Below are 23,249 nucleotides of genomic sequence, written 5' to 3' on the forward strand. Positions count from 1 at the left end.
TCTCTCTCTCTCTCTCTCACTCTCTCTCTCTCTCTCTCTCTCACTCTCTATCTCTCACACACCTACATCAGTCAGGTTCCCTCTCCTAAAATGGCTGCCCCCTCATTTGTACCCCTGAGTCCCCATTGCCCTGAGGACCAGAGAAGGGCTCCATTGTGCAGGGCAAGGCGCCTGGCTTTGGTTAGTGCCAAACTACACACACACACACACACACACACACACTCTCTCTCTCAGCAGGGCTCAGCTCCCTCTAGAGGTCCATCTGGAGTTCATTTCCTGTTTGAGACAGCTAGTATGCATGCGCCGGGCGGAGTCTGGCAGCCTCGTCTGATTGGATGGGAGCACGAGAGGAGGCGTGGGTGCCGCACTCTCAGTTAACCTCTCTCTGAATCGGACTGTGTAAATTTGGCCTGACTGGGTGATTATATGACGTTGGTCTGGATTAATCGCTCCTCCTGCGGCAGTGCGGGATGGCAGTAGCCAGTCACTTTCTTTTCCCTAACCTTGTGCAGTAATGACGCGGATCCCAAGAGCATCGCAATTACTAGAACAATTGCAGTTTCCCTCTGTTATGCAAAGAAGCATAACGATAATTCCTGTTTCAGTGGGAATATAATTGGACGCCATTTTCAATGCCATAATTATAGTCTAGAGGTATGCTAATATTAGCTTTACAGTGTGTAATGGGCTTTGTGGGTAATTAGAGATAATGGCATTTGCGTGTGTTGACAATACAGGTTCGTTAGGTAACTGGAGCTGGTGACTGGCGCCCACGCCAGCTGGTCTGGGAGAACCTGTCTGGTTGTGTTGCTGCCTGCTACCTTGTCCACGTCCTCTGATTAGCGAGCTCACAGCGTCTTCGGAGGTCTTTTTACAGCCGTGGCTGATCTGAGCATTGTTTTCAGTCGGTGGGGTTTTTGGTTTTTTGTTGTTTTTCTTTGAGCTGCTGTTGTTTTTTCCGTCTCTCTCTTCGCTTATCAGGGCATCAGCGGCTCGGCTGCGTGCAGCTGCGTGGTAACGATGCATGCAAGGTGTGCCACACGCGCGCTCTGGTCAGCCCTCTGAAGGAACGCGCCTGCTGTGAACTGGGACATTCCCGTTCTGCACAGGACACTGATGGCTTGCCGAAGGCTTCCGTTGGGGGTGGGGCCCGCAGGACAGTGGGGAGGGGCTGGAGGCGGGGCCTTCTCTTCTCCTCTTTCATTCTTCCATCAAGTCTCTTTGTGCCCCTGATCTCTTTGGCCTTGCTGGCGTATTCCAGAGGAACGTGAAGAATCTGGCTGAGAGAAATAACGACCTTGAACGCTAAGTCAACCACTGTAAATTTACCCCTAGCCTTTTCCCAAGAGTTTGTGTTTGTGTGCACTGTATCGGGGTGTGTGTGTGTGTGTCCAAGCAGACTGCTTTTTAGGGCAACCAAATGTTGAACTTGTCTTGCAGTCAGGTATCAGGTGTTCAGGTGTACACATATACATACCAGGGCATATTAATAGTGCCCTGATCACTCCAACAGCCGCACACACCTCGTTATCGGTGTGGCCTATCCAGAGGCAAAGGATTGTCCCTCTCTGTCTCTGTGTCCCGCCCTTGCCTTGCTCGGGTGGACAGCGGACACCTGTGTTTCCCTAATCGTTGTCTGCACGTTCGCTTTGTATGGTCATGTTTCTGGGGCTGATGGGAACGTGGAGGAGAACCTGCGTGAGGACACTTCCTCTCGCCGCGCGCCCCATGCTTTCTCGCTGCAGACTGAACAGTGTGAGAGGAACATGTGATGCTCTTTCATCACATGTACGAGAGAATCAGTTCTCTGATCATCGTGATTTAACACACACACACAGCCAGGCGGTGTAAGCATGAGAGTGATTCAGAAGGCCTCATCATTCCAGCGACCTCACATGACCTCCGACCCTGACGCTCCTACCTTCAGGATGGGGTTTTGTTAGCATCGACGGTCTGACACAAGCCAGGTGTGGCCTGGTCTGATGCAGGCCAGGTGTGACGCAGGTCATCTGCCCAGCTGATCACTTTGTCCTGCCAGTCTCGTCCTGCCCTGTCTAGACAGAGGCGGATGTGTCCAGATATATCCTCCTGGAGCGTTCCCTGGCATAGTACGCCCTCCAGGTGTACTATGTGTCCTCATTTACTGGAGATACCTGATGAAACCTTTCTTCAGGGTTTGCTCAGACAGAGGAGTCTCATTGGACGAAATGCAGCACGCTTGCTGTTTTGATTGGTTGATTGTTGAGCACAACCGGGTCTGTGACCTCCTCCTCTCACACTGGCCCCAGCTACCACATTAAAGCTCCAATCAGCACCCCAGCATCTCCCTTAAAGAGGAAAGCTTCTTATTCTGTTGAAAACACAGGAAGTGCTCTAAACATGATAACGTAATATATCTGTCAGTTCGTGCCTGTGGGTTGGAACATTAGTGTTATGTTCATCACAAAATGCCTTTAAAACATGCAACATATCTTTAAAGTAGTCCATTAGTTTTGTGATAGCGGAAATACATTTCCAAATTTCGTGGGCGAATGTACAAATGAACTGTGCAGTTAGAGAATATGCCCGGTGTCTATTAGTGTGCATTAGTGCACGATTCGTGCGTAATCACTGTTTGTCTGCACTGCCTCTGAGCAGACATTTCTCTGTTTTTTCCTTGTAACCTCCATGTATAGGCAGTTTTAATCCTGAGAATGACCTTAAATGGACTTCCAATTATTTCCTAGTGATCCCTGTCCCTCCCACCCTTGGAAATTGAATGACCTTTTCCCTGGGTGTCAAAGTCCTTGGGTTCCTAGAACCAGCATGCCTCTGTGAAACTCTACCCACAAATCTCCGGTGGCTAAAACAGGTCACTAATTTCAGTTGGGATGCCAACAATTTTTTGATAAGCAGGATCAGATGCCCACAGCTGATGCCCGCCCCCTTTAGCACAGCGTCTCCAATCTTTATGAGTGTGTCTCTCCTCAGGTTCGGTAGGTCCTGGATCCGCACTCTTGGACCTGGGCCAGATGCAATAGACCCGCGGAGTCGAGCCAGGCTCGGCCTGCTCTCCGCCCCGATGGAATCCAACCGCGAGAGTCGTGGTTCTGGAGTTCAGCAGGTTCCTTCTCCAGATCTGTGAGTTGTGTCCTCACTGACTAGAGTGTGTCCCCCATGCGGACAGTCAGCACTATGAAAGCTCCGTTTTTTGAAGGTCTTCGCAGCGTCTTCTGTGTCCCTGTGGGTAAGGGTGGGTCAGCGCTCGGTCTTCTGTGCTCACCAAGCTTCACTGCAGTCATTGTCTGGTTTGTAGACAGCGACTCTACTGGCTGCGATAATGTTCCTCTTATCCGTGAGGGACGAGTATAAAGAGACCAAAGCGCGTTTCTCTGTTCTGTTTAGTCAGATGTGTGCCTCTATGTCATAGACACCAGAGGATTTGGGTGGTATGTCCTTACAAATTATTTATCTTTAAAAATTATTTAGTCATTTTTTTTGTATCACTGGATTTCCTTGGTGAGCGCTATACAAGGAAGTCAGGACACACGATAAATCTTTCAGGTCCCCCAGAAAAACATTTGAGCAGCATTAGCTAAATCACCACACAGCTTTACTGCGTCAAAAATGTGAACACAGAGGAATATGTGAAAAATACCAGAAAATCCAGACAGCTTTTGTGTTTTACGCCATCATCGTGTGATTTAGTCCTGCGCCGAGGCTGCGGGGTCGCCCAACCACTGCAGGGTCACTCCAGGGGTACTCACATTCCTGATCCCTCCTGAATTGGTTTGCTCTTGCTGCAGGAGCCCAGGTAACGTGTCTCATTCTCTCTGTCAGCTGGTCTTATTTTCAGCCTCAGCCTGTGGTAAACACCTACAGGATTCGCCAGGACGCATAAAACACTTTCAGATGCGATGGGTGTTGGTGCAAAAAAAAAAAGGTTTCGTGTGTGATCTTTATGGCCACATTATTACCCCACTGATATCTGACGGCTTTGCTATTGCTGTGCTGGGGGGCGTGGCCTTGTGGTTTATCACTGCTGCTCTGGCCGGGGTGAAGGGTCGCGCCACTGGAACAGCCGGGGTGCAGTTTCTTACTGCAGACTCGGCCAAACATAAAATGCAGTGCTGAGACTCTGCTGGACCTTTGACAGCTCTTGAGCCTAAATCTACTGTCTGGTAAAGAGCAGGTATAGAAGGTTGTGCACAGGTTTGTAATAAGTGAGACACACACACACGTGCAGCACTGTAATGCTTGTTAGTGTGGGCAAAACCACAAATATTCACCTCAAAATATGTACATTTCCATTTTTCTCTTCATTCAGGTTTATCGGTTCATTGACTCTGTGAGCTGTTTGGCCTTCTGCCTGTCAGCAGAGACACGAACGCACACTTTCCTCCTTAGGTGCCTAGAACGTCCCTTACCTGTTTGGTTGAGTGGTGTAAATTTGCTGCTGTGTGACAGGCACTGGGAGACTCTGGACTGGCGGACGTGCTGAAACAGCTACTCACCATCGTGAAGTCCAGCGGCTCTGGTTCTGGTGCGGGTGGAGGGGACGATGAGCTGAGTGTGGACGACCTGCTGGTTCTGCTAGTGTATGTCTACTCCCTGGGCCAGGAGACGCATGTGGGCAGGAGTCACGCAGAGGAGCAGGTGGAGGAGGAGCTGATTGGGGCCCTCACGCGCTCACTGACCAATCAGACGACACTGAGCCAGTTGCTGCAGGATATTACAGGTACTTGCAGGAATATTAACAAGGACTGTGGTAACTTGGTCCTGCATACGATATATGATGCGTGATATAATGCTTGTTGTGAAGTTACCCTTAAAGTGCATTTCTTAGTACCCAAGGGCGCTTCACAGTCAACACGCAGTACGTATTTCGGTTATGGATGCTCTCGTTGCTTTGCTCTAATGTCCCAGTGTTGGTGTGCGTGAACTCGGCCGTGTGTTGTGACCAGTAGCGGAGTGTTTGGGAGACGCACACACCATTGTATGAGCATTCCTACGCTTCAGCAGCCCATGTACTCCCCAACCAGCAGGGGTGATATAACGTTACCGTAACACTCCCGCTACCTCGAGCCCGCCTGCACAGACATTAATAAACATCTGCTTCTGCCATTAAGATTCTGGGATCACCAATCACGCAGGCCGGCGTAGCAACAGCCCCAGCGTAGCGCTGGAAGACACTGTAGCTGCCCCGGAATGGTTGGCTTCCCCTCTCACTGCTGCCTCTGCATGGCTCCGATTAGTCATACTCAGGCAAACTTGATAATCAGGTACTTCTGTTAAAACGAACAGACAGCATGTTCTTTCCCTGCGCACCAGACGAGGGAGGGAGGGAGAGAAGCCCGAACCCCTAGCACAGTGACCCATCCCCTGATCCCTCTTTGTCTGAGAGACAGAGAACGTGTTCCAGCAAAATTGTGCAAAGCTTTTCCTGGACATGATGTCAGTCAGCTCAGTATCGGCAGGCGTCGGTGCCATGACTTCATACATGCAGCGTGGGTGGAGAAGAGAGGGTGGAGGGCAGTCTGAGACAAGCCAGCGAGAGTGGAGCAGAACCCAAAGTAGAAGGCTGAAAGGGTTGTGGAGGGGTGGGGTGGGGTGAGGTGGCTATGCGGTACTGAACGGGTTAACAAGAATTTGAGGGGGGATATCTCTGGATTCTATCTGTGTCTTGTCACAACGACAGGAATACTTACCATGCTTGCACCTCATCTCTCTCTCTCTCTCACACACACACACACACACACACACACACACACACACACACACACCACAGGATCTGCAGAAAGGAGTTTCGGGGTCTCTGTGATTCACTCATTCTCTGTTTTGAGTCTCTCCCTTGCTGGCGGGGGAGGGGCTGATGAGAGCCACCTGAGTCTTTAATCTTCAGTCTTTAATCTTCAGTCTTTAAAATGTTTAAACAACTGGAGAGTGATTTGTGACCATGAGACTTTAGTGGGTTTGAGCTCAACTCCCAGTGCAGCCTCTCAAACGAGTACCACCGGTACCACCAGTACCACCAGTACCACCCCGCTCTGGGCTTTCCACTATTTCACTCTGTAGTGCTGGTGCCGTAACTTATTTACGATATTCTCTCTCTCTCTCGTGTGTGTGTGTGTGTGTGTGTGTATGTGTGTGTGTGTGTGTTTCTTGTTTCAGTATACTACACCTTTTCATGTTTTTCTCCATAAGGTCATCTGGTATGAGCCAAACTTCTACCCTTGAATGTATCCCAAACCAACACCCTTGGAGGTTTCGTGTGTGTGTGTGTGTGTTGCCCTGCTTTGCGGTTCAAGCCAAAGTATATTTAAAGGTGCCCATTCAGGGGTGCTGGGGTCTTCCTGACCATTCTTAGGTGTGTCCATTCACTCGTCTACCAGCAGAGAGCAGAGTCCCCACCACCATCTCTGGCCCCTCACTTCGCCCTTCACCCACGTCGTGTCTCCCAAACGCTGACTCAGTCTGAACGTCCTGTTTACAGCAGGGAACTGCGTCATGGCCGCAGCTGCTAGTAAACATAACTGACACACATTACTAGAGAGATGTTTCATAATCAGTGTCTCATTAACTAGAGACAAATGTACTGTGGAGCAGAAGTTCTGCCTTCATGGGTCAGAATCACTTAGATGAGCCGCGTTCGTGTACTGGCTAACACACGGCGATCAGATGCTTCTGCAGTCCCTGATGGTGGTAACGCTGAGACCACGTCTTGTTCTGTTCCTCTGAGTTACAGGCCGTCTGCGTACTGTGGCGTGTGTATGTCATAACACCTGTCCAGTCCGGAGGTGACCGTATCCATCCGGTTTTTTGTTTGCACCTTTTGGTTTGCTGGTCAGAGTGAACCCTAATCGAACCAGCGCTACAATGGAAAAATGTATAATTTGGCCGTAACCAAGGAGCTACCAATATTAACACACCTATGGGCCTAAGAAAACAATGTAGCTACATAACAGGATGGTTAAGTACAGCATAGCTGTATGGTGGGAAAGTTAAACATGAGCTAGCGCAGCTTAGAGTTAGCAGCATGGTTTTGGCGGTGATGCACTTTGCGACTGATTTTCAAAGTGCATCGTTGACAGTTTTGTCCATGTTTAGTTTGTGCTGATTGCAGTCAGTATCCACCAGAGAACACGGGCCACCGCACCCTCATACAGCCCTGCTAACAGACGCCGTGTGGCGCGACTGAGATTCACACCAGGAGGAATACTCCACATCATGGAAGTCCCAGCTTAGCTTCCATGGTTCCAATCACTTTTCATTAACATGTCATTTCAAACATGCAGGCAGTGTGTTGAGTTTGTCTTTAGTGTTCTTTCTAAGTGATATTTCAAGCTTCATATTTCCAGCTCTGTTTGACTGGGCACAGTTGAGCAGACTCTGGAGCCCCTCCCCCTCACTCTTCCTCCTCCTCATCCTCTCAATAATCTTTGGCTCTTCATGGCTTCCTGTTGAACTTGGCTGAATGAACCTTCTCTTGGTTACTGTCTCTTCTCTCTCTCTCTCTCTCTCTCTCTCTCTCTCTCTCTCTCTCTCTCTCTCTCTCTCTCCCCCTCTCTCTCCCTCTCTCCTCCCCTCCTGTCTACCCTGATCTCTTCTACCCTCTCTCACACTTCCTGTGTCTACCTCTCTTTCAACACATTTTCACTCTGTGGTTTTGGAGGCGGTTCCAGCACCCTGACCCCGCCCTCTCTGCCCACATGAGCCTGTTAGAGATGTTTTCATCAGTCACAGCGTCCGCATGCTACCAAAACAACGAATCAAAGCAAAGGTTCTCCGGTGTGCTTTTAGGGCATATTAGCATATTACAGTCACAGCGTGTAGCAATTCAAAGGGAAAATAGATTTGTTTTGGGGTTTTTTTGTCCCAATTGTCCAAGGACCCGTGGTCCTACACACACACACACACACACACACACACACGTTTTTCATTTCAGGCCTTGTTTCCCCGTGTCATCTGTAGTTCCAGTAAACAGGGCCTGTTTTTCCATCACAACCCTCCTGCTTGAACTGGGAAGAGTATGAGGTTAGCCTGAGGGATTGTTCATAATGGTTTTGTACCAGCCCTTCATCTGACAGCAGGTGGGGTGTATATGTGTGTGTGTGTGTGTGTGTGTGTGTGTGTGTGTGTGTGTGTGTGTGTGTGTGTGTGTGTGAGAGAGATATTCAACATTGTAGTAAAGCACACAGGGTTTCCAGGGAAACAGGACGTTTGGAGAGACGTCCTTCATCATGTGTGCTTGCTAGAGGTCGCGAGTATGGAGGGAAAACTGCTGAGTCACCGTTGTGTTTGCACTGTGTACAGAGTGACCAAACGGCCCCTGTCGTACTGGTAGTTTGGTGGCTTCTGTAGTCACCTGCTGTTTGTGTGTTCTGGCCCTGACTTCATCCTCACCTACTAACAGGTAAAGAGTAGTCACTTTACGGCTGTCCCAAACGTCTTGTTTCTATGGAAACAGTGTGTAATTTGCTACAATGTTGAATATGTAACCGCGGCATACCGAGTAAGAGATGTACTCACCTGGAATCGTCTTTGGATATGGATATATATAAGCATATGTATGGATATATATGGATATATAAGGGTATATATGGATATATATAAGCATATGTATGGATATATGGGTATATACGGATATATATAGATATATAAGCGTATGTATGGATATATAAGGGTATATAGGGATATATACGGATATATAAGGGTATGTATGGATATATAAGGGTATATACAGATATATAGGGATATGTATGGATATATAAGCATATGTATGGATATATACGGATATATAAGGGTATATATGGATATATATAAGCATATGTATGGATATATGGGTATATACGGATATATAAGGGTATATACGGATATATAAGTGTATGTATGGATATATACGGGTATATAGGGATATATACGGATATATAAGGGTATGTATGGATATATAAGGGTATATATGGATATATATAAGCATATGTATGGATATATGGGTATATAGGGATATATACGGATATATAAGGGTATGTATGGATATATAGGGATATATACGGATATATAAGGGTATGTATGGATATATATAAGCATATGTATGGATATATGGGTATATACGGATATATAAGGGTATATATGGATATATAAGCATATGTATGGATATATGGGTATATACGGATATATAGGGATATATACAGATATATAGGGATATGTATGGATATATAAGCATATGTATGGATATATACGGATATATAAGGGTATATATGGATATATATAAGCATATGTATGGATATATGGGTATATACGGATATATAAGGGTATATACGGATATATAAGTGTATGTATGGATATATATGGGTATATAGGGATATATATGGATATATAAGGGTATGTATGGATATATAAGGGTATATATGGATATATATATAAGCATATGTATGGATATATGGGTATATAGGGATATATACGGATATATAAGGGTATGTATGGATATATAGGGATATATACGGATATATAAGGGTATGTATGGATATATATAAGCATATGTATGGATATATGGGTATATACGGATATATAAGGGTATATATGGATATATAAGCATATGTATGGATATATGGGTATATACGGATATATAGGGATATATACGGATATATAAGGGTATGTAGGGATATATACGGATATATAAGGGTATGTATGGATATATATAAGCATATTTATGGATATATGGGTATATACGGATATATAAGGGTATATACGGATATATAGGGATATATACGGATATATAAGGGTATGTATGGATATAAAAGGGTATGTGTGTGTATAAGGTGGATGTGAGCTGGCTTGGGGGGAGTTTCTGAGTGGGGGAGAGGCCATAGATGCTCTGGAGTGCGAGTGAAGCTGACTGCATGTTTAAGTCAAAAATGAAGGCAGCAACCTGTGTGTGTGTGTGTGTGTTATTGTGTTGCCTGTAATTCTGTGTATCTGGTTTTAATTAGATGGAGAAAAAACAGTGTTTACCTTAGAAAACGGTTCCATTTAAACTTCGCACTGTAGGAAATGAGTTCTTCGCTGAAGGGATTCGCGGCCAACTCCACATCTGTTCACTCAGGCTTGACTGCACCCATGAAACATGGAATGTTATTGGCTGGGCTTGTGAGTGAGTGTCTGAAGCAGACGACGCTATTGGTTGAGGTTGTAATCGCTAGTGTGAACAGTCCCAGAGGTGTTTATCTAACTTGTCTGAAAAACAGAGGATGAAATTGAACATTATATCTGCTTTATTAAAATGCAGAAATGGTTATTTTGAATAGTGTAACATATATTAATGTTACAAGTGGCTGAATTGTGCTATTTGGTTCTGTTTTTTGGTTTGTTTGTTTTTTTTGCAGGGACTGGTTTGGGCAAGAACTCAAGGTAAACTATTGTTCTAGTTAAATGGTTCCTGTGTGAGTGAGTGTGTGAGTGAGTGAGAGAGAAACTTGTGCATGTTATCTATCTGCAATGAGTCATAGCAGTGTAATAGAGTGTTACGTTTAATGTACTGATAGAAGTGTCTCACTATGTTCCTCTGGGAGTCTGGAAATACACACACACACGCACGCACGCACACACACCCTCACACTCTCAAACACACACTCTCACACTTGTACATTTAGGGTCATCGCACAAATATGCCATAAATATACACAAAAGTATGAAACCCAGCTCAGAGAAGCCTCAAATACACACACACACACACACACACACACACACACACACACACACACACACACACACACACACAGATACACACAGACACGTACAAAGATCGGCGTCCACACTGAAACACACGCAGACACACAAGCGTGGGCATCTGCATACTGACCTCTTTTAGCGTGTGAGTTACAACTAGGTTCAAATTCACATATTAACGATACAAGACTCTTTCCTCTGGCTTTGGAATTCCATCTTTACAAACACAAACCTGCGTGTTAAATGGCATACATACATATCAATCCCCTGGGTTACACTTTAAAAGCACATTAACCTCCACCAATCAAAGCTTGGCAGAAGGGTATCAATCTACCAGGCAAACCAGAGAGGGCCACGTGTAAATGCCCCATGACTGGCTTGTGTGCGTGTGTGTGTGCGTGTTGCAGTTTGGTGGGGGAGGGGTGTAGTTACCCCAGATCAAAGCGATTAAGTGTGGTGTAGTGTGTGAGGATGCACACCTTGTGATGTGGTGCTACAATCAAATTATACCAGGCAACACAATGCATGCACGCACACACCCACACACACAGTCTTCAATTGCCAGTAGGAAATTAATGGTCATGATATAATTAGTGGTGGAAAATCACCTTTTTTTTCTGACAAAAGGAAGTGAAACTCTTCATCTTGACGACAGCACTGGTAGTAAGGAGAGCTCACCAATAGGTGGGTTTCACAGTTATCGTCCAATCACAACATGTCTACAAAAATACCCTTTGAACTTCCATTATGCAAGTCATTGGGTGGAGCCTGTGTGTGTGTGTGTGCGCGCGCGTGTGTGTGTGTGTGTGTGTCATAGGATAAGTACAAGTCTAAATCTGTGTGTGTGTATCATAGGGTAAATACAAATGTGTGTGTGTGTGTGTGTGTGTGTGTGCGCGCCATAGGGTAAATACAAGTCTGTGTGTATGAGTGTCTCAGGCTAAATACTGTCAGTAATTCCTGCCATTAGCACTTGTTTGTTAGGAAATACTTCATCTCATGAAGAACGAGTACACAGTAAAAATCCATGTGGGGGTCACACACACACACACACACACACACACACAAACACACACAGAGTCACATATGCTTGAGAGAGAGGGAGAGACAGTGTCACCCCATGCCATACACACTTCCACCCACACGCCCAACTTCAACTGTGTGTCCATGGAGGATTATAGAGTATTCCCTCATACACACACACACACACACAGTGTCACGCACACTCGGGGACGGTCACCCCTTGCCATACACACTTCCACCCACACGCCCAAGTTCAACTATGCATCCATGGAGGATTATAAAGTATTCCCTCATACACACACGCGCACACACACTTTATTGTCTCTGGGGGTCTGGCCCTGTGGCCCCACACACGTCTGTTTGCATTGTTGCTGAGGTTTAGCTGGTTTCTTCCCTTTTTTATGAGGCTGTGTCTTTCATCCTTCTCTTTCTCCTGGTTTGTTATACGTGTGTGTGTGTGTGTGTGTGTGTGTGTGTGTGTGTGTGTGTGTGTGGGCTCTATCCTGACTATCTCATTTGTAGATCTGTGTTTTATCTTTGTCCAAGCACTCTACAGTGAGACCTGTAGGCTTCATTAACAGGCGCCATCTGTGGTGGCCTGCATCCACTGTGCAGCTGCTCTGCACTCCACTGCTCTCCCCTGACTGTGAAATGGGGAACACGGGCTCCTGGCCAAAGTCATGTCTGCTATCGACTCTTTCTGCCTTAGCGTCTTCTCTGCCTTAGAGTTTAGTTCTGTTATGTTCTTGTTTGGTTTGGTCTTGATCACATCACACACCTGATCGTGTCATGTGCTGAGTAACCAGGATCTTATGGGCATGAGGTGGTTGTTGTTGTTGTTGTTTGTGTTTGTTTGTTCTGGTTTTGTGCCTTTGATTTCTCCTTGTGTTTGGGGGTACAAGATGGACAAAGGTGTGTGCACGCGTTAGTCAGCGCCAGGCTCCATATGGAAGGTCTCCTGTCGTTCAGCCCTGGTCGGGTCATTTCCTGTTTGGAAGGCTGGTGTTGCCCCACAACTCCCCCGTTACCCCCGCTCACTGCCCCTCCATCTCCTTAGATTCCTCTCCGCCTATGTCTGCTTTTTGTTCGTTTGTTTTTACTCTTTGTAACTTTCTCTTTTCAGAAGACAGAACAAGGGATTGAAAGAACGAAAGCGTGTGTGTGTGTGTGTGTGTGTGTGTGTGTGTGTGTGTGTGTATACTAGGTTGATAAACGCATCAGCACTGATGTCAATGTGCAGTGTGGACTAAACTTCAGGAGTGCAGATCTGGTGGTGTCTAGTGCTCTCGGATTCTCTCAGTTCCACTCTGTCATGAAGATATGATAGTCTTTCATTTTTACATATTTTTGTCTGTCTTCATGTCCCTCTCTCTCTCTCCCTGTCTGAGATGGGGATCTCTCTCTATCTCTCTCTCCCACTCATTCTTATCTTATGTGCGGCACATGTATCCCAATCTTGGCTTCAGCTTCTACACGGCCACTTCATACACACACACACACACACACACACACACACACAAACAACCTTTGATGCTTAGAACTGCTTTCCATCATCAGGCATGTGCGTGAACTCACTCTGTAGTCTGTTAAAACTGTGTGTGTGTGTGTGAGAAGGGGGGGGGTGGGGGACGTGCTCCTCCTCGGGTTACTGCAAAGCCGTATAGTTTAATGTAAGCCAGGGCTGATGCGAATAAGCATGCTGGCCTGTATGGACGTGCTCCCCTGTGTGTAATACCAGCGGACCGTGGCGTCCCCTGGTGGCCCCTCCCCCACGCCACCCCCAGGCTCCTGGGGAGGAGGCGGAGATGCAACGTTGTCTGGCGGACGTCCCGTGAACTGTCCCGTTACCTCCTGTGCGGTGTTTGTTTAGTGTTTGTTAGTTTGTCAAATGGCCGCTTTGCCCACCAGCTCTGCTCCGCCTGAAGTCCGTGACCTCCTACGCCCCAAGGGATGCGCGTTTCGTTTTCACATCTTGATAAATTGATTTTGACCCGGGCGTGTAAAACTTGCCGGCGCTGCGACGCCTTTATGGCTGTTTGGGTCCTCGCAGGGCTGATGAATAATTCTCTTCTGCACCTTGAAACAGATCCATTTCATCATGCTTTAGTGTTCATGCGTCGAGACATCTGTTCCTGCTACCTGCCCTGTCTAGCCCCATACGGACCGTACGAGTGGAACATTCCCCACTGAAACCTTCCCCATGGACTCATGCAGACCCTTCCAGACCCTTCTGCAGAACCTCGGACCCGCATACGTCCTTATAGAAGCTTCCATAGCATCTCTGGTCCATTTGGGACTTTCTAGGTCCTTTGTCTCACACAGACATTTCTGTACCAACAAGACCCACTAAGATCCCCCTTAGACCTTTCTGGAGCCTTCCGTAGTTCCCAGGTCAGCAGCGTGCAGGTGTGAGCGTCTGCGTTCCCGTGCCCAAAGCTCTCCATCCTGACAGAGCTGCAGTGGGCGTCCAGGCAGGCCGACACACGCCACTTCTTCACACAGTTCCTGTTCACATTCACGTCCCTTCCTGCCTCTATCTCTCTCTCCCTCCCTCTCTCTCTCTCTCTCTCTCTCTCTCTCTCTGTTATATTCAGGCTTTTTATTGTTCTCTGTGAATCATTTTGTTTTCTGATTCCAGAATTTCTCGGTAATTTCAGTCTTTGTCTTTTATCTGTCCTCTTTCCTGTCTGTCTGTGCTTGGCGTGTTGTGATGGTACCAACATGCCCCCCCCCACTCCTCACTCAGTTGTGGTGTGTCCCACCCCCACCCGTTCTTTGTGGTGGTTTGTTCCCCTCTGCAGCTCTGGATATTGAACACACACACAGATTTGTACATTCTCTGATTTATCTGCCTTTTGCTTGTTTGTCTGACACACACGCATTGCACACACACGCATGCGCACACACATGCTCACAGTAACATGCTCATTTCTCTCACATCTGTGTTTCAGTTGTGAATGCAGGGCCTTTGTTGAGAATGTGTGTTTGTAACTTACGTGTAAGTCTAGCCCACTCTAGTAAGTCAGACGTTATTGTGTTCTGCCTGTGTGTATGTCTATTTCTGTGTATACGTGTGTGTGTGTGTGCGTGTGTGTGCGTGTGTGTGTGTGTGTGTGTGTGTGTGTGTACTTGCACATGCATGTATGTACGTGTGTGTGTGTGCATGTGTGCGTGTGTAAGTATGTTGTATTGGTGTCTTTCCTACATTTATTTCAGTTTTTGTGTGTGTATGTGTGTTTTAAGGGCTTTTTTGTGCACTAATCGTCACAGAGCTGCTGTTCCAGAGAGTGTTTTGGAGATCCGTGCTCCCCTCCAGATGATACACCCACACACTCCCCTACAGGGACACGTTACTACACTATTGATCACTTATTTACTACACTACACCCACTCGTCATATTAGGAGGGATTACACGAAGAATATGTAAGAGTGGTGAAAGATCCACACGGTTACTCCCACTTTAACGTAGTTACTCCACTTTAACACAGAGTTACTGACCTAGCTAGCCACCTTGTCTAGTACATGTTACTTCAGGCTGTATCTTCCATGGCTAATGTTAGCTGGAATCACTACACAAGACTGTGGCACTAAACACTGTGACTGTAAACTCCATGGTCTACAGCAGTCTCGTTACGTACCTCAAATTTACTGACAACTCGAGACCTTTTCTCAGGCACGTAAAATGTGTTCTCAGTGTGTAACTCTTGTAGAGTTTTGGGTAGATTTTAGTCTCTGTAATTAACAAAAGAGGACAGAGTCGTGTTTCAGTGAAAGTGGGTTGTTGCACGCCCATCCCCCACGGTCATGGTGTGTGTGGGTGTGTGTGGGTGTTTGAGGGCAGCTGGTATGCCTAGTGACATGCTTGTAAACAGTTGTCTAAGATTGATTTGTTGTTGTTGTTGAGTGTAGATCTGAGGAGTGTGTGTGTGTGTGTGTGTGTGTGTGTGTGTGTGTGTGTGTGTGTGTATATATCAGGTATCACTTGAAACTCACTACACTAAACCCTCAACACACACACACACAAACACACCGTCAAAAAGTTGAGGTTTTTTTTCTTTCTGGGAGAGTAATGTTGTACACACACACACACACAGAGGATAGTTTCTCATACTTCCTCCCAGGTCAGTGTGGTTACATCGATCAGATACAAACAAACATTCCTCTGGACTGCCGCCTCTCTCGTCTACTAATGCAACAAAGGAACCTTAAATATTGTTTACACACACACACACACACACACACAGAACACAGGTGTGTACACATGGCCAAGTGTAGAGCAAATGTTAATGCTGTCTTTTCATCACAGACTGTATTTCTGTCCCTGTGTCTTCCCTGTGGTTATAAACCAGGGTGGGTGTGTGTGTGTGTGTGTGTGTGTGTGTGTGTGTGTGTGTGTGTGTGTGTGAGAGGACCGTATGGAATGTCCATATGGTTGTGATTTTAGTATTTCTACTATAAAAATAGAATTGTTCAGTATGTGTGTGCATATATAATTTTTCCTGTTCATTACTCTGTCCTCTATCGCTGTTTGCTACAATATCATTTTATTCCACACTAACAACATTCACAAAATGTTATTTTGATTTGAGGAATGCATGAAATGTGATTAATGTTGTTGTTGTAGTAAGTCAGCGCGCGCGAGTTCAGACCGCTGAATCTGCGTCTGTGCACAAAAGCTTCTTTCAGTCCGTAGACTCTCCGGCCGTTACTTTTGGTAGTGGAATTTCTGTGGCGTTATTTCAACCTCTTTTTGAAATGAGGTTTTTTGTGAATTCCCAGCCAATGTAACACACACACAGGTGGGTACGCCTCTCTGCTGTCACACACCAGGTCCCTCAGCCAGCTTGTGTGTGTGTGTGTGTGTGTGTGTGTGTGTGTGTGTGTGTGTGTGTGTGTGTGTGTGTGTGTGTGTGTGTGTGAGAGAGAGAGACGGGGTTTAGAGAAGGGTCTCTCACCTGGTCGGTTCTGGATCCTTTATTGTTGTGGGCTGCAGAGTTAGCAGTGGGGGGAGGGGCTTGATGCATCTGACTGTGTAGCAGTAGGAATTGGAGGGGGACAGAATAAAGTCCTGGGCAAATTTCACAATAGCAGAGCGTCCCACCGTCCGCCTGCCATGTGAGGACTCTGTCCCTGTCAGTCCTGCAGTCTGGAAGCCCTGTATGTCCTGATTATCCCACCAGTGTTCCAGAGCATGTTTTCAAGCATGCTACAGATATGAGGAGGGGTTCACCACACCCTTCCCACCAATGAGAATGTAGAGGGACAGCAGCAGCGATTTCATTGGTCAAAATCCGCTACTCCTTTCTGAGTGTCTGACGACTGACGGGGCAAGGTCGTGCGGGCGCAGGACGCATCCGGGCGTGCACGTGGTCTTATAGCGGGACAAAGTGAATGTCAGCGAGCGCAGAGTGAAAACGTTTATCCTGCAGGCAAGCAGTCCCAGGGTGATCCCGCTACACCCCTCTGGCTCCTGCTGTCTGGCAGTCTGAAGCTACTGCACATGTAGTGTTCGCCCAGGCAGGATTGGTGGACGTGGCAGCGAGTGTTCCTTGCCGACGTCCCCCGTGCAGCATGACTGAGGTGTGTCCCGGACTCTGAACCACGTCCAGGACCTGGCGCAGTAGAATGGGGACGGTGAAGTGTCCCATTTCATCCTGCACGTCCGTTGGACGCACTAGGCCGGGATCACCAGGAACGCAGCCTTTCAGCCAGCCTGTCGGCTCAGACAGCTCACGAGTACACACTGCCCTGAGGGTGGGGCGGGGGCGGGGCTGGGGGCGGGGCTAGGAGGGGCGGGGCATGGAAGCAAAGCCTGGGAACCCTGCACCTCCAGCTGAGCAGGCAGAATGAAGCCTAATGCAACTGTTGGCCACACCAGGGGATGTCGTCCAAACGCAACTTAATAATGCTGACAGCTCACTGATTATGGTTCACACACACACACAAAACTAGCAGAGGCCCCAGTCTCATGATAACATGTGGAGAATGGTTCATATTTCACTATGCAACCAGAGACTTCAGCCGTGATCTCTCACACACACTTCAGTGCTCATATTTGTTAATTAGTACATGATCATATCTCTCTCTTGCTCTCTGTTCAGTCATGTCATGATTTCTTGTTTCTGTGTCTTTGGTTAAGACATAAGACTGCCTAGACATTTTGTAATTGTGTAATGGCTTTGAATAACGTCTCCCAGTGTAATCCGTTTAATAACAAGTCCTAACTAAATAATGTCCATTTTATTTGTGATAAGGTTTCTGATCATGTGGGACTTGGTCCTGAAGACGTCATGTCAGCCCCAGTGACCTGGTCCTGCTTAATAGCTAGTGTGTGGTGGGACAGTCTTTGTTACCAGGGTCTGTTTTGCTGGGGTCCGTTACCAGAGTCCCTTCAGCTGCTGACTACTGAGTGGGTCTGAGTGAAACATGTGGGGGGGTAGAGAGAGTCTCACACACACACACACACTTTTGAACACACAAGCCACTCGCGTTGAGCTGTAGCCCTACGCTGACCCCTGACCCCAGCCTCCATCTGAGGGAGGGGTGGTACGCCCTCCGCCGTGTTCCCACACGTGACCTCCCTTCTCTCTGCCTCTCCTGCTCGTGGTTTACTGTAAAAACACCGCGCCGGTCCCGCTCGCTGCGAGGAGGCGCAGAGCCGGCCTTGTTTGTCTTGAACGCGGGACAGCTACAGGGTGTTGAGCAACAGCAGGACCGTGTGAGTGTGGTCTCGCTGGGTTGTCTTTCTCGTTTTCACGCTGAGGAGCAGAGTATCCAAATTTCGGGAAGAAGGTATGGGGGGGTGGAGAGAGAGAGGGATGAGGAATGAGGGAGAGACTTCACTTCCTTGTAGTGTGTCTGGAGACTCTGGCCCATGTGGTCCAGAGAGTCTGTTTGCCTGTTTTCTCTCCCCTGTTCACTTTTCATTATCTGAGAAAGGAAGAAATTGGGTGAAGTCGCGAAGATACTAATCTCTGCGCGCGCGCGTGTGTGTGTGTGTGTGAGAGAGAGAGAGAGAGAGAGAGAGAGAGTTTGTATTTTGTGTGTGCATGAGACTGTGTGTGGAGTAATAGTATAGTGCAATAGTGAGTGGGTGTGATTGTAGATTTGTTGTGTGTGTGTGTTTGGGGTTGGGATGAGCTAATACGTTGCGTGTTACTGTGAGAGTACCGCCTTCCACCTGGTTCACAGCGCCACAGTGCCCTCCAGTGGCCACTGGAATATGACATTAAAAACGCGTCTAAAAAGCACAGCGTGTTCCGATCAAAGCCTCTTCCTGTTGGCAGTACCGTGTGAGGCAGAACGTCCTCTCAGACCGCCAGGACTATGTCTGTCCTGGAATAAACCCGAGAGCAGGGCCACGTTGAGTTTTAACTCCAGTGTCATGTACACACTGCAGAGGACAGAGCCTGTCCACAATGTCCTGATGGTGTGTACTTCAGCTGTGACTACAACACACTGCAGTTACTCACCTGCGCACAGACACAAATATAATCTCCGTTTGACCATTTTAGGTGCTTTAAACTTTGCAATGGGAATACTCATCGCAGAATTATTTAATAATGTAATTATATAATTAGTTTTATGATCTAAAAAACCATGCAGTATTGTTTTCAAACAGCAGGTGTCAGTGTGCATTGCGGCCCTTGTATACTTGCAAGGCTATGAGACGGTAACCTCTGACCCCTCTAGGGTTTCCTGCCCTAAACCCAGGGCACATGTTTGATGACCAGTTAATATAATGGGAAAACCACAACGGGCCAGTACACAGAGGTCGTTAGCCGCCTTGGTAATGGTTTTGTGATTTTCAGAAATGTCTTCTCGGGAGTCTGTACTGGTAGCTGAGCTAAAACCATTCCTTTGTATGGGGAGTTTGTGTAATAGCTGTGTAATAAGGGCACAGGGACACAGTTATAACACAGTTAGAATTTCTGTACTTTTGTGGTTTGTTGGGGGGGGGGGTGTGCGCACATGTGACTGCATGTGTGTGTGTGTGCGAGCGAACATGTGTGTGTGCACAGATGTTTCACTATGAAAACAAACAGGACAGAGGCCCTACAGAGCAAGGCTGTCTCAGTCTAAGTGCAGATGTCCATGGCCACGCCCCCAAAAATGAGCTCTCTCTAAGCACAGAACTGGGGCTCATCTGTGGGTGTGGTCGACAGGATCTCTGGGCATGAGGGGGTGGGGCCATGGATACAGATTTACATACGAGAAAAGTGGGAAATGATCTCATAAGTATTATGTGATACAGGGCATGTCTCTGTGGAGCCACCGTGCACTTCCTGTCATGCACGTGTGTGTGTGTGTGTGTGTGTGTGTGTGTGAGAGAGAAGAAACATGGCTGTTGTGGTTGAGAAGCACGTTTGTTTCTTTGTTATAAAATGGAAACTCCAGGTGTAGTTCAAATCACAGGGAGAAAGAGGTGTTCCCCTGTGAAAATGCACACACACACACACACACATACATATACCATGCAGACCTTTTCACAAATCCCTGTGGTTCCACTATTATTATTCTGCTATTATACTGTCTGGAAACACTTTGTTTGGAATATATGCCTTTCTTTTACACACATCGTCATCATGACACATCGATTGTGGCAGGCGGGACTTCTCAAACACAGTCCAGAAAGTTCTGCTGAAACGCAGCATAAGAATGGGACATGTCCTGCCGATCACGTCCCGAACCCTTCTGTGGAGGTAACTGAACTAACTTCAAGCTACTAACATGTCTATAAATCACTCAGTAGATTATGGCCAGTGCCTCTATCTGACATGCTCGAGCAAACAAACCCAAACAAGACTGAGATCACGATGAGCGCGATGTAACTTCTCCCAGGACACGGATGCGGCTGAGCAGCTTATAGGTGTGTGGCTCTTAGCTTCCCGAGCCTGTCCGCATCGGTCACAACCAATAAACCAAAGGTAGAAGTCACTGGTCCTCAACCCAGAGCTGCACTTCCCCAAGCTGCCACCAGGGGGATGTGTTGGTGCCGAGTAGCTCTACTGAGGAGATTAAAGGCAGTTGTATCCACTCTATGGCGATGTTCAGACCTTCTTACTGGTTCTCACTGCCTGATTACAATTCCAAATATTTGTCATTTGTCATATTTAGTCATTTATTTGTCACATTTAGTCATGTGTGTGTGTGTGTGTGTGTGTGTGTGTGTGTGTGTGTGTGTGTATATATCAGGTATCACTTGAAACTCACTACACTAAACCCTCAACACACACACACACAAACACACCGTCAAAAAGTTGAGGTTTTTTTTCTTTCTGGGAGAGTAATGTTGTACACACACACACACACAGAGGATAGTTTCTCATACTTCCTCCCAGGTCAGTGTGGTTACATCGATCAGATACAAACAAACATTCCTCTGGACTGCCGCCTCTCTCGTCTACTAATGCAACAAAGGAACCTTAAATATTGTTTACACACACACACACACACACACACAGAACACAGGTGTGTACACATGGCCAAGTGTAGAGCAAATGTTAATGCTGTCTTTTCATCACAGACTGTATTTCTGTCCCTGTGTCTTCCCTGTGGTTATAAACCAGGGTGGGTGTGTGTGTGTGTGTGTGTGTGTGTGTGTGTGTGTGTGTGTGTGTGAGAGGACCGTATGGAATGTCCATATGGTTGTGATTTTAGTATTTCTACTATAAAAATAGAATTGTTCAGTATGTGTGTGCATATATAATTTTTCCTGTTCATTACTCTGTCCTCTATCGCTGTTTGCTACAATATCATTTTATTCCACACTAACAACATTCACAAAATGTTATTTTGATTTGAGGAATGCATGAAATGTGATTAATGTTGTTGTTGTAGTAAGTCAGCGCGCGCGAGTTCAGACCGCTGAATCTGCGTCTGTGCACAAAAGCTTCTTTCAGTCCGTAGACTCTCCGGCCGTTACTTTTGGTAGTGGAATTTCTGTGGCGTTATTTCAACCTCTTTTTGAAATGAGGTTTTTTGTGAATTCCCAGCCAATGTAACACACACACAGGTGGGTACGCCTCTCTGCTGTCACACACCAGGTCCCTCAGCCAGCTTGTGTGTGTGTGTGTGTGTGTGTGTGTGTGTGTGTGTGTGTGTGTGTGTGTGTGTGTGTGTGTGTGTGTGTGTGTGTGTGTGAGAGAGAGAGACGGGGTTTAGAGAAGGGTCTCTCACCTGGTCGGTTCTGGATCCTTTATTGTTGTGGGCTGCAGAGTTAGCAGTGGGGGGAGGGGCTTGATGCATCTGACTGTGTAGCAGTAGGAATTGGAGGGGGACAGAATAAAGTCCTGGGCAAATTTCACAATAGCAGAGCGTCCCACCGTCCGCCTGCCATGTGAGGACTCTGTCCCTGTCAGTCCTGCAGTCTGGAAGCCCTGTATGTCCTGATTATCCCACCAGTGTTCCAGAGCATGTTTTCAAGCATGCTACAGATATGAGGAGGGGTTCACCACACCCTTCCCACCAATGAGAATGTAGAGGGACAGCAGCAGCGATTTCATTGGTCAAAATCCGCTACTCCTTTCTGAGTGTCTGACGACTGACGGGGCAAGGTCGTGCGGGCGCAGGACGCATCCGGGCGTGCACGTGGTCTTATAGCGGGACAAAGTGAATGTCAGCGAGCGCAGAGTGAAAACGTTTATCCTGCAGGCAAGCAGTCCCAGGGTGATCCCGCTACACCCCTCTGGCTCCTGCTGTCTGGCAGTCTGAAGCTACTGCACATGTAGTGTTCGCCCAGGCAGGATTGGTGGACGTGGCAGCGAGTGTTCCTTGCCGACGTCCCCCGTGCAGCATGACTGAGGTGTGTCCCGGACTCTGAACCACGTCCAGGACCTGGCGCAGTAGAATGGGGACGGTGAAGTGTCCCATTTCATCCTGCACGTCCGTTGGACGCACTAGGCCGGGATCACCAGGAACGCAGCCTTTCAGCCAGCCTGTCGGCTCAGACAGCTCACGAGTACACACTGCCCTGAGGGTGGGGCGGGGGCGGGGCTGGGGGCGGGGCTAGGAGGGGCGGGGCATGGAAGCAAAGCCTGGGAACCCTGCACCTCCAGCTGAGCAGGCAGAATGAAGCCTAATGCAACTGTTGGCCACACCAGGGGATGTCGTCCAAACGCAACTTAATAATGCTGACAGCTCACTGATTATGGTTCACACACACACACAAAACTAGCAGAGGCCCCAGTCTCATGATAACATGTGGAGAATGGTTCATATTTCACTATGCAACCAGAGACTTCAGCCGTGATCTCTCACACACACTTCAGTGCTCATATTTGTTAATTAGTACATGATCATATCTCTCTCTTGCTCTCTGTTCAGTCATGTCATGATTTCTTGTTTCTGTGTCTTTGGTTAAGACATAAGACTGCCTAGACATTTTGTAATTGTGTAATGGCTTTGAATAACGTCTCCCAGTGTAATCCGTTTAATAACAAGTCCTAACTAAATAATGTCCATTTTATTTGTGATAAGGTTTCTGATCATGTGGGACTTGGTCCTGAAGACGTCATGTCAG

General features: G+C 47.2%; 1 protein-coding gene across 1 annotated transcript in view; it reads left to right on the forward strand.

Annotated features, from left to right (window-relative positions):
- scfd2 (sec1 family domain containing 2) overlaps positions 1-23,249 on the forward strand; it is a 76,954-nt gene that overhangs the window by 23,406 nt on the left and 30,299 nt on the right. The window contains exon 5 of the mRNA XM_027022626.2: positions 4,447-4,717. Coding sequence (XP_026878427.2) covers positions 4,447-4,717 — 271 coding nt within the window. The remainder of the gene's footprint in view (positions 1-4,446; positions 4,718-23,249) is intronic.

Source organism: Electrophorus electricus, chromosome 3 (genome assembly GCF_013358815.1).
Source record: "Electrophorus electricus isolate fEleEle1 chromosome 3, fEleEle1.pri, whole genome shotgun sequence".
NCBI lineage: Eukaryota > Metazoa > Chordata > Actinopteri > Gymnotiformes > Gymnotidae > Electrophorus > Electrophorus electricus.